This window comes from Perca flavescens, chromosome 3 (assembly GCF_004354835.1).
Source record: "Perca flavescens isolate YP-PL-M2 chromosome 3, PFLA_1.0, whole genome shotgun sequence".
Classification (NCBI taxonomy): Eukaryota; Metazoa; Chordata; class Actinopteri; order Perciformes; family Percidae; genus Perca; species Perca flavescens.
Genome location: NC_041333.1, coordinates 31,534,554 through 31,547,264, shown reverse-complemented (window position 1 = coordinate 31,547,264; position 12,711 = coordinate 31,534,554). Strand labels below are relative to the sequence as shown.

Below are 12,711 nucleotides of genomic sequence, written 5' to 3'. Positions count from 1 at the left end.
ACAAGTTTTTGAACGGGCAACACAGATTTTGATAATGAATAACTAAACACGTTACACACTGGACCTTTAAGATGTGAAGTCTGTTACTTTTGTTGAAGCAAGAGACTTGATTTGTTGGCACAATTTAAAAACATGTTTACTTAAATGCTGTTAATTTAGGTTTCTTAGGCGTTTTCACAGTGTAATGAAACCTTTTCCATCCTTTTTCTCATTCTGGTTTAACCCAGTTCATCATGGCATCTTTAACCCACCTGAGGGAGCTGCTGACTAGATACTGTTTGGCTTCTCAGTTTTTGCCTACAGTCTAAGGCAGGGGTGGCCAACCAGTTTAGCATAAAGACCCAAAAAATAAACACGATAGCTACTTACAAGTCTACACTACAACAGCAACAGTGACTTCCAGATCTAATTACGCAACGATGCAGTTTTCATAGTTTTTTTTTTCTGACCTAGATTGACTCAGTGGGAAACCTGACAGTCTTTGTTATCCACAATCCTTTTTAGGTCTGGTTGTACTCGGTTGTGGCCACTCAAACAAACGCTTTCACATGTTTTGATTTAACGTGTTTCAGTGTAGAAAATGCTGATTCACAGACAAGTTGCTGCATACAAAGATATTAGCTTGAGTGCAGTCTGTTAAACATTGGGATATCTGTCTGTGGGCACTGTTTTTCAGAAATCTTTGGTTCCTTCTCTCAACACAGATTTCAGTCATCCTCAGAAAGTTCAATCATCTCCAACTAGGACGTTGCATTTGTCACTAAAGGGGCTTTCAAACAATCCGATTCAGGAGTGAAAGGGTTAATGAGGAAGATGGTCTGTGGCCACTTTTTGTCCTCAGGTTGCATAATCTGTCTTAAAAAATTTGCTGCATTCTTTTCTTTTTAAATTATTAGTAAATGTATTGGCAGGTTTAACTCAACTTTGTCACGACAAATAAATGAGTAGTAATAAATTAGGTTCTCAGAATGTCTTTTTGGTGTTTTGGTCAGGGGAAGAAGTCAAATAAGTGGCTAAAATTGACCAAGTCACAGTAAGATAAGATAAGATAAAGCCAATTCCAGAGCCAGGTTATATTTTATTTGGATATAGATTGTTAAACAACAGTAAGGCTGCAACTAATGATCTTATTATCAATTATTAATCTCTTGTATTTTAGATGTATTCATCTGTATGCATTATTTAGTTTATATAATGTCGGTAAGGGGAGTAATTAGAGTTTTCGAAAGTCACAATGACGTAGACGGAGGTGTAGCCTATCTAATGTAGGCTACACATAAATGGTTAATGACATTGTCAGAGGTGCCATTTCACCCGTGCAAAACAAAACAGCCAATCCGAGCTCAAGCTGCTTTGTGCGTTGGACTTCAAATAATAGTTATATTGCAACACAAAATACATAAGACATAATATGCTTTATTGTCATTGCACCACTGTCTGACAGTATTACAATGAAATTACATTGGTACTCCCTGAGAATTAAAAAAACACCAAAAATCACAACAAACACTAAAAATTTAAAAAATAAATTTAAAAAAAAAAAAAATAAAAATTGATTTTTAAAAAGTCAGTTAAATAAGACCAATAAGTGACAAAGTCCCAGCAGTAGATAATGCACATAACAGTTAACAGATTGTACTGCACATTCCTGATAAGTTAGCAGCCTAAGTAATAAATAGATCAATAAATAAATAATTTTGATGAATTGTGACATGAGACTAGGAACCATTGAACAGTTTCACTGCTTGGGGGAAGAAACTGTTTAGTAGTTCAGGCTTGTATATCATACCTGCAAACTCAGAAGGGCTGACAGAGGTGACACATCTCGTCTCGGCCCCCTCCCTCCCCAAAATATCGGAATCTCCTGCCAGATGGTAGAGGTGGTGAGCAGGGTGGGTCGGATCACAGGTGATGTTAGTGGCCCTGCTTTGGCATCGGGCCTCAAAGATGGCGCTGACTGCTGGTAACGTTAGTTGAGCTGTGATGCAATAAGTCAGATTGTTTTCCACACAAAAGGGAACTATATATAAATGTTAAAGCAGGAAACCAGTGAATTGTAAGATGGGATATAAAAAGAGCAACAAAAGTCACAAGTGACTCGTGAAACATATTTATAATACCATTTTAATATTCAATTATTAATTTATTACTACTGCCTTACTATGTCTTTTTTTTAAAGGAGCAGTGTGTAGAATTTAGTGAAATCTAGCAGTGAGGTTGCAACATTGAAAACATAATTATGAATATTATATTACATTCCAATAGTTCCCGATAATTTCCATTTCTGTCTTTAAAGGACCATTGTGTGGGATTTAAGAATTTTATATTTTTTTCTTTTTACTTGGATTTACTTAAGGACTGTACACTGTGGATTTACTTGATTTAGTTATGCCTTTAAGTTGTATTTATTTATATTTGATTATAGTTAGTATTAAAACCTCTAGAATCACTCTGGAGACACATTTCAGGCTCCATACCAGGGTCATTCATAAAACAGTTCAATCTTCATGCCTAGCTGAACACGTGGGAGGCACAGGCATGCCATCTGTACACTGTATGTTGGTGTTCATGATTCTTGCACTTTCATCAAATACAGAATAACAACATATATACAGAATAAAAGAAAGGGACGACAGAGTTTGATTTTCAGCAAGTTTATTCCAGTATAAGTGGTTTTAAAACACCTCACTGTTTTTTCCAAACATCTCATTGTTCTTGCAACCTCCGAGATAAGCAAGCAAGACATTAATATCTTCAAACATGGCCAACAAGTCCAACATGATCAAACTCTGTGGCAAACAACATTTTGAAGCAAACTATTTGACAAGAGTCAACATTAAGACAAGTGGGGAGCAAACAGTCACATAATAACCAATAATCATACTTTGTACATGTGTAAAACCTGACTAAGAAGAGACTAAGTGGCTGGCTTACAGCAGCCGACGCAGAAAGGAGCAGTGATCGGACAAAAATTAACCAAATGCCCTAACAGTAACCTCCCCCTCTTCAGCCTCCTTAGCCTCAAGTCGTGTGCATTTGTGTGTGTGTGTGTGTGTGTGTGTATGCATGCGTGTGTGCACTTGTGTTCTATCATACAAACAGTACATCACATACAAACCCAATGTGTTCTAATAAGGCATTATGTGGCAGAAAATCAGAAAACAGAAACTCCACAGAGCAAAAAACATCATTAATGCCAGAAAATCTGTTTTTTAAGGCCAAGAAAACAAAACAAAAGTACATCATAAACAGAGTGCAGAGCTGCATGAAATCAAGCTTAAGTATTGAGGAAACAGACACCGTTTAATGAGCTTGGAACAATAAGATGATGAGAAAATATGATGCAGGAAATATCTAGGCTCTTCCTGACAAAAATGGTTTGTTGCTCTGGGTTTTGTGAATTGGGTTTGGGTTGTAACAGATTTGTAAGATTTGTCTGCAGAAGCCACTCTACAGAGTAACAACAAAAAGTCTGTTGTCCACAGTGATGAATGGGTTACAAATTCACTGTAGCAAGGGTGAAACCAGAGTGTGTGCATTAACTTCACAGGCGGTGATAGTAGCATAATGAGCTGGGACAGTACCTTAAAAAGTACAGATATAAAATACATTCATGAAGGCATCTTTACAAACAAAACAAGAAAAAGATCAATAGAAAGCAGAACACCATCAGTTCAAATGGCTCAAGCCGAGAGGCAAAACACAAATATCAGTTAATGGACTACAGTATAGGGTCAGGTGAGGGGGGCAGGAGCAGAACAAAGATGATGCTTCCCTAAAATGTTTTTTGTGTTGATACATTTACGTGCAACAGTTTGATTCTCTATATACAACTGGTACTACTTACTGGTACTTCTAAGGGACCATCCAAATTACAACAAATGCATGTTTTGTCACATTCCCCTAGTAGTGTCTAGCCTGACCAGGTTTTCACACCAACACAATACATGTGAGTTAAAATGTATTTTGTGATGCTAATGATAAAACAATTACATTTAAATACTCAACAGAAACATTTTTTAAAATCTATTAATTTGAATAGAATCACAGCAATCAGTGGATTCGCTAAAAATGCCAAACATTCACAGTACTTGCTTTTATAATTCATTTAGGATTGTAAACAAAATATCTTTGCGTTTTGGACCGTTTGTCGGACATAACAAGTGCACTGTGGATAATTAAGACAAAATGATTGGACAATGAAAATAAAAAACATTTTTGTTTTAGTACTTGTAATATAACTGCATTTTGATGACAAAACGTAATTTAAATGATAAGCACTTTTGTATTATTGTTAAAACAATTTGCTAATAAAGTTTATTTTTAAAAAAAGAGAGAGAGAGAGAACAGAGAGATGCAGAGCTTACTTTCAGCCTGGTTAGTGACCAAGCTAACTATCACGCTACTAGCTAGCTGGCATACCTTTTAAAACGTATTTATGGCACTGGATTAGTTATCTAACTCGGTTGGCTCCTGTGGCTGGCTCGTGCTAGCACATGACCAGCTAGCTAGCATAACACCGGTTAGCTTCCCAGCCATAGAAACTTCCCAACTAGCCCCACAAGTAGTCAACAAACGTCTAGTACCACCTATTTCACAATAATATGCTAATTAATTGCCACTTTCTGTTGTGACCAGGTGCTTACTCTGGATAAACCACAGCATCAACAGTTTTTAGAGGTGCTAGTTTCTAATCAGAAAGTAGTAGTAGTAGTAGTCCGGTGAAAATTGATATTGAGTAGCAAACAAACTGTTTCTGGAAAGACATGTTGCTGTTGAAATCTCAGACATATCTAAAAACTTGGGGAAAAAAATAACCAAGGCAGTCATTTGCATAATGGTTTAACTTATCGTTTTATATATCCTTTTAAATGACTGAGTATTTTTTTTTTTTTTTTTTACTGTGTATTTATGTTTTTCTTTGCTTTTTTGGTCTTAGTGTTGTACTCATGTGCCCTGCGTTTGATGTGTGCTAAATGTACGGCTGCATAACTGGGGGCAAAAAAAAGGTTACTGATTGAAACAAAACTATCTGCATTACTAGATACTACTAACAGGTGAGTTAAAACATGTTTTCTTTTGTTTGAATCAACCCCTTTAAATGTTTCTCGAAACCGGATGGTGAGCCTGAACCTGACTCTTCATCACAACTGACAATAATCTGTGTCTGCCAGTCATTCCACCCACAACTCCTCCTCATCAAAGCTTTCTGTACCTATTCAACAGTAGATGGACAGTGCTGCCTAAGCCATGGTGGTGATGGTGGTGCTGCGCTGGTGTCCTCTCCGACACAGTTCCCTGAGAACCCACTTCCTCTACAACTACAGCTATGGCAAAATGCTGGGGACGATAATTTGTGGTCCGAAACGATAAAAAAAAAAAAAAAAAAAAAAAAAACACATTTTACAGAATGATATGGTGCAGCATTACAAGGAAAGGACATAATAAAAGCCAATATTTACAAATAGGACTGATGAGGTCGACAATGCTGTGAGGGATTCTTCTCCCCCACCCCCCAGGAATATTCGTGTCATGGTTCATGTGTTGCCTCTCCGTACAGACATACAACAGTGTGCTGGTGGTGGAAAATAAAGGTGTATCTATCTAATCCAATATACTTTGTTAATGCATTTACAATAATCAGCGGTTTTCCAAACTGTTGATCATTCAAATAGACAAACAATTCAGATTCTGTAAGTGATGAAACATGATCCACAGTTAGCTCTTCCAACTGCCTCACTGGGCTCCAATGTTACATATACTACTATTGTACACACTGTACTTTTACCAAAATATGTAATCATCACTGCTCCGATATTTTCCATTTGTACATATTGTATACAGCATTTGTCTATATATATCTGTATGTTTTTCCTATGTGTCTTTTTGCATTCTATACCCCAGTCTCTGGATGCTTGATTTGGCTTTAAGCAATGAACCACTCCTATGGATAGTGAGTTTGCATTACAAATAGGGTCTCTCTTTCCCTGGCGTGCTCGACAAACTCAAATCCTTCACAGTTTGCTTCAGTGTCCACCTCTTTCTCACAGTCCTTTTTTGACCCCATATATATATATTTAATATTATAAAAAATAAGTTATTGCGCATCCAAAAAAAGTGCATTGTATATTTGAAAAATATCTCTTTCTCTCTTTACACTTTTCCAATTTTCTTCATGTTTCCTGCTAATCGGGGTGGCTATCATCAACGTATTTGGGATGGCGAAGTTTCCGCCTGTTTCACCTTCACTCCATCGTACCGCGCCACTGATGGGGAGTGATGGGGAATAAAGAAGAAAAGGGGAGAAGGGAAGAGAGAAATAGGTAATGGAGGGACGTCTTGCTACGCGATGACCATGGGAACGTCGTCTGAGAAGCCACTGATCATGGGAGCATCTTCATCATCATCACCTTGAGAGGGAAGGAAAAAAAGAGAGAGGGATGTTAAGGAAAATGTCTTTCCTGTAGGAGTCAATATTTTTTTTTATATTAATAATGGATCACAGTTACTATGTTCATCGTAAAGCGGTCACTTGTAGTGACAAACCCCATATTAGCCAATGTTTTTTTTAGCACAAAAAATCTAATAAACAAGGTTAGCAACTACGTAACTTGTGAACATAGTGAAGCGGCTAACAGCTAACAACTAGCAGGGTTGGGGGAAACCAAAGCAGAATCTGCTCTCAATTGATCTTCCTCAACGACCGGATCTGTATCTCAGTAAACTGAAATAGAATTGCAAGAACTGAATTTGAATGGTGAGAACTGAATGTAGAAGCATATAGAGTTGAAGTGAGGATATAATGTTGTTTTCAGAGCAACTGAATTCAACTGCATAATATTACAGTTTCAAGTTTATTGGAATTCAGTTCCAAACTAATGTTAAACAATACAAATTCCTATTCAGTTTTCTAATGCTATAATTTCTGCCCATACTTGTGCCTTCTCCAATTCACATGGAGCATGAAGGTGCCTTTTCCATCCGTCAGTGACAAGTAGTTTTTTTTTTCCTTTTTTTTTTTATTCTCCCTCAGAATCCCCACCTTCAACACTTTACAGCCAATCTGACCAACCAATAGGAGTTCTGCAGCAGGCTCACACTCATCAATCTTGTAAATTGCACTCCTTGAAGTGCCCAGTCAAGTTAAAGTACCACAGTCAGATCTCTGAGTGTCTGCTGTCCAGCGCCTGGATGGCCCAAAGGCTGACACGGTTACCAAGATATTTTGATTGTCTCACCCAGTTCATCCCCTGAGGAGAAGATGGCAGAGCCCAGACGGGAGTTGTAATGGGAGTTTGCGAAGGCGGTAAAATTGTTTTGCAGTCGGCGGTGTCTGATGTAGAGTGCCACCAAGCCGCCGCACACCCCCAGCAGCAACAGGAAGAGGACCGGGACCACCACCGCCGCCATGTCTCCTGAGTGGCCCTCACCGTGGGATGCATCACTGGCCCCTGGACAGGTGGAAAAGTAACATTATAACTCACTGCACTTATTTTTTCCTCCAAATCTGCTGATTTTTGCTAGAGCTCATGTTTCAAAGTAAGTATGTGTGTGTGTCTGTGTGTGTGTGTGTGTGTGTGTGTGTATGTATGTATGTTCTCCTACCGGCTGTCATCTGGTTATAGAGCAGTTGCGCAGGTTCCCCACACAGCTGACCGCCGAGCAGACAGCGGGCCTGCACCGAAAAAGTGTAGTTGTGTCCCAACAGCAGGGTGCTGATGCGGAAATAGTTCTCTGTGGTGTTTCCCAGGTAGGACGTCTGGTTGGTCACACTGTCATACACATGCACTTCATAACCCTGTAAACATCATATACAAGTTAATGGAAGATATTATGAGCAAAGAACCACACAACTTAAAAGAATTACAAATTATGCTCATTTTGGACTGTTATTAGACTATATTCACTAGGTTAGAATATAATTATTCCCTAGAAGTATACAATTAAATATGAGTCCTATACCTAGACAAGTACAGTGGTAGATACTCATATCAAACCCTCTATGCAAAGTTAGTGTGTGGAAAAGAGAGTTAGAACACAAGCAGGGTGGAAGAAAAAGTGACACTGTTTAAAACCCAAGACATTGGTCATTGGTGTCTCACCCTGCTCTCATTGAAGCCCTTCTCTCTGACAGCCAGACTCTTCCAGAAGAGGAACACATGATCTTTCTCGGTCAAGATTTTCAGGGCTTCAGGAGCTGGGAGAGGAACTGCAGCAGAGGGAGAATGCTTCTTTAAGCAATGCATTTCTTTGTAAAGACACATATAGCTTATATAGTCGTACTTGAGTATGGTGGGAGCTTTATTTCTTATCACTGAAAGACATGAGACTGCACCAAAGTTACAAATACATACAGTACCATGGAATGTGTTTCACAAAATCATAATCAGTTTTGCACATACAGATCGCAATTTACAGTAACCCACCATAATCATGTACGTATTTGCACAGAGTGAAACAGATGTTGTAATTAGGGCTGCAATGAAAGATATTTTTTTTCATTCTCTGTTGATTGACCAATCAATTGACGGTTCGCTTAAACCCTCCTCGGAACAGCAACTGAGCATAAGCTGTTTGTTTGTGGTTTAATTACTAATGTTAACTAGCATTTTACTTAGCAACAATTAGCCTGTGTCTATGTTATCTCCTTACATATACCTATGCTCTCCGTCTCTGTAAGACTGGGAATGATTGAGATTTCTCTTGGCACAGCTACCAGAAGACTTACAACTTTCAGACACGTTGCTCACATCACATTTACGTTGTCTCTCTCAGTTGGAGGCTGCGCAGTAAAGCTGGCCATTACCGGAAAAGTGCTTCTAATATCCTTCACTGGTCTCCGTCCAGAGGAACAGGATCTGTTGGTCCATTCTATATACTGTCTATGATTATATCAGAGTGTAGGCTTAAGTTATCAGCTCCACCCTATTCTTTATTGGATTGAGGAAACTATACTTGAGCAGACTCAGTCAAACTCATTAAAGGAGATGGCAATATATTGGTTAGTCCTCATTCTCAAATACTTTTCTCTCATAAAAGAGGAAAATATTATTTGATACAAAATAATACAGCAAAAGTGTAACCTCTTCGTTGCTTGTCCAAAAACAATTCTAGAGTAAACTATGCACCCAAATGGGGCCATGTTAGAATGAAATAACATTTTTATTTTTATGTAAATTACATTTTTATTTATAATACTGTACTACAATACTAAAGCTAACTAGCTCTGAACTGCAATACAAGGACAATGCTGCTCATTTAATATGTATTCTTTATGGGTCATTACCTGGTGACGATGCTGACTTTGGACTCTTTTAGCATAAAACCATATATGTAGCCATCAAGTGCGTATTTAAAATCTCTTTATGTGGCTTTCATATGCAGCCAGAGGACAACAACAAAGGGGGGCAGGACTTAGCAAAGGGTGAATTAATCAACTTATATTCCATCTCTGCTGCCTGCCTCCATGTTATGTCTTGTATGTGCTTTCAATGTGGCCTCTGTGACTATTCTCTTTTCCCTTGTCTCCTTTGTATTGCATCTGTGCTTGCTTGTGTGTGCTTGCTTGCTTGCTCGTCTGTGTGCCACTTGTTTGTATGTCTTAAGCCCGCTGTCATTATAGATGTAATGTAATTTATTTTAATTTGTTAACTGTTGTATTTTAGGATGCCTAATTGTCAGCTGGCCTGGGACTACAGCTGGAAATTAGCTATATAGCCTAAAGCTGCTCCTTTTACTGTGCAGTTAATTAAAGGGGACTGTCCACAACATATAAACTAATAAACCAAACTAAACGAATATACTTTTATGAGCTGTAACTTGTGATGCACATTACCAGGCTGTGTAGGATGGTTAGTTCTTTTTTAAAGATGATTTTTTTGGGGCATTTTAGGCCTTTATTTTTATAGGACAGCTGAAGAGATGAAATGGGAGAGGGGGATGACATGCAGCAAAGGGCCGCAGGTCGGAGTCAAACCCGCGAGTGCTGGGTCGAGGTGTGAACCTCTATATATGCGCGTGGGCTCTACCAGGAGAGCTACCCAGGCGCCCGGATGGTTAATTCTGATGAAATGAAATGAAAAGAAAGGAAGCTAAATTAGCATTTATCCTTCTAAGTCCTGTGAGTGTACCTGTGCTGAGAGTAAAACTGGCTTCCTTGCTCATGTTGCGCAGGCGGACAGAGATGCTGTATCTTCCTCCGGGCTCCAGGCCTTTCAGCAGGTACTCCACCGTGTTGTTCTGGGTGGTCAGCTTGTAGTCCCGCTCCACCTTGCGGATCACGTCCCGCACGTGAATCGCATACGTCTACAGATACATAGACAGCCAGAGAGAGGAGAGTAAGGCACCACCACAACACATAGGGTTACAAGACGTTCTTTGTACTGTATATCAAAGCAGATGATAGAGTTGAGGTCAGATGCATTGAAACACAATGTGAACACATTCAGTTTAGACTTATTCAGGTAACTGATGCAAACTATTAAATCTATTCAGATAAATACACAGATTGTCTACTGGTGAGATCCTGATTTTAAACCAGATTGTTTTCCCAAAAATGTCCTGCTGCTGGATTAAAGGCACCTATCAGTGCAGGTGTGAAGATCAGCAGTAACTGATTCTGGGAATACAATAGCAGGTATCCTGACACACCCTTCTGGTCCCATTCCTCACGCTTATCATCATGTATCACCATCACAGTAACACGAGACTGTTGTACCAGAGCTGTGTTTGGGGCGTCGTAGGGCGGCTGCCACTTCAGCATGGCCTGTGTCTTGTCTACTCGAACACGATGGAGATTCCTTGGTGGCAGCCTCTCGTTGGGAATCATTTTCACCACAGCGTAGTCAGAGGGAGGACCCAGGAAGGGAGAGACAGCCCGCACCTGAAGGCAAACCACAAAAAGTACCATCAAGATGCTCTGTATCATAAAATGTACAAGTCATGGAGTGATGGAAGAGAATAAAACAGAAAAGGAATGGACCAACATAACAATAGCTTGATATAACCTGGCCATTTTTGACCAATATAATACATCTTCACTCCTAACATGATTTGCATATATTAATATAACCAATACAACAATGGCTATCTATGGGAGGCAAATTAACCTATGTATACCAGACATGAATATAGTATATTATTATTTTTATTTTATATTATCTACATGCTGGTTTTTAATTGTGTGTCCTATATTGCCCCTATCGTCCCACCTATAAACAATAATTACATTTTTAAGGGAAAGAAAACACAGCAAACATTACACACGCATCCAAAGAAACACACATTGGTTTAAATACATATATCAAAATATAAATATGAAATTCAGTTGAAAAAGAAAGACAAAAACAGGGACAAAATCATAAAATAAAAAGCCTACCGTTCACCTCCTGCACAGTATGCTATTATTTTTGTTAATAATCATTATTGTTATTTAAGCGTTACACGTTATCTTCCCACAGACATTTCCGCTGGAACAAATCTGGCTGCACGAACAAACTTTTCAGTGTGAAAACACAGAGAGATTGCCAGAAAGAGGTTTCACGTCTGTCCTGAATTAACATTTGATTTGAGCTTTACTGCGCAAAACAATGCACAAAAATACAATGATATTGGTGCAGTTTTCCTTATCAGCAGATACTCAAACATTATAATCAAAGCCAAAAATAATAAGTAGATCAGGACACACTTGATGGCATGAGGTATTGGAGTGGAGTGGAATAGTTTAGAGCTTAGAGGAAGTTGGTAGGATGTTGAGAAGACTCACCAGGAAGAGATACTGTTCATCACTGTCTACTGTGACTGTCAGGCTGAGAGAAGTGGTGGAGACCATGCGAGGGCTGTGGTACAAGTCCAGGAAGGAGGTGGCATAAAACACACCATACACCTACACACAAACATAAAACAAGTGTCTACTCCGTAAAGTGGTTCAGTAAAGGGCTTTTTGGTGAGTGAGTTTTTCTTTATAAAACCATATCAAAGTTTCATTTCCAGATATGGAAAATGTGATTCATTTTTAAGAACGTAAAGGCCTTACAGTACAGTGCAATGGTTCCCAACCTTTTAGGCTTATGATCTCTTGAAATAAAGCAATGGCTACTTACAATCCCTCCTAACAGGTTGTCTATGAGATGTTGTGAGCAGTTTAGCCAAGAAGAGATTTTCCTATTTCAGGTGGTTTAATTTTAGTATTTTTTTTAAAGGCCTGAAGAAACACTCATTCGGTCTATCATCTTGTGACCCCTCAGATTTATTTTGCGATTCCTCTGGAGGGTCCTGACTCATAGGTTGGGCACCACACACAATGCAGCATAACACTTAAAGTGAGTCTATACTGTAAGTAGGGCTGGGTACCGAATTAGAATTTTAGGCACCCACTGAATTGCCTCCTTAGTATCGAATATCAAAAAATGCCTCGTCATTCAATACCAAATTTCAATCCCTCTAGAAGTAAATCTCATCAGCGTCACTGAGCCAATAAGCATGCAGCATACTTCTAACAAGATCTAATAAAGCTTGTGATTGTCCGCCTAACGTTACATGTCATAGAGTCACACAGGAAAAAATTCAAGAAATATGGCTCACGTAGTAGGAGCTGAGAAAGAAATAAAAAGATTTGTGCCGTAATGTGTAATATTGTAATTACCTTTTGTTAAATCGGATTTTATAAAATTGGTACCGAAAAAAGTATAATTTAGGAACTGGTATCGAAGT

The 12,711-nt window shown here is 38.7% G+C and overlaps 1 protein-coding gene across 2 annotated transcripts in view; it reads right to left on the bottom strand.

Annotated features, from left to right (window-relative positions):
- Positions 1-2,638: 2,638 nt before the first annotated feature.
- The window catches only part of sorl1 (sortilin-related receptor, L(DLR class) A repeats containing), a 94,124-nt gene continuing 84,051 nt past the window's right edge, over positions 2,639-12,711 (bottom strand). For both annotated transcript variants that reach the window (XM_028573713.1, XM_028573714.1), the window contains exons 42-48: positions 11,765-11,884; positions 10,718-10,882; positions 10,131-10,305; positions 8,103-8,209; positions 7,606-7,798; positions 7,239-7,451; positions 2,639-6,410 (exon numbers count right to left, since the gene is read on the bottom strand). In XM_028573713.1, the coding sequence (XP_028429514.1) occupies positions 6,343-6,410; positions 7,239-7,451; positions 7,606-7,798; positions 8,103-8,209; positions 10,131-10,305; positions 10,718-10,882; positions 11,765-11,884 (1,041 nt within the window). In that variant the 3' untranslated portion in view covers positions 2,639-6,342. The remainder of the gene's footprint in view (positions 6,411-7,238; positions 7,452-7,605; positions 7,799-8,102; positions 8,210-10,130; positions 10,306-10,717; positions 10,883-11,764; positions 11,885-12,711) is intronic.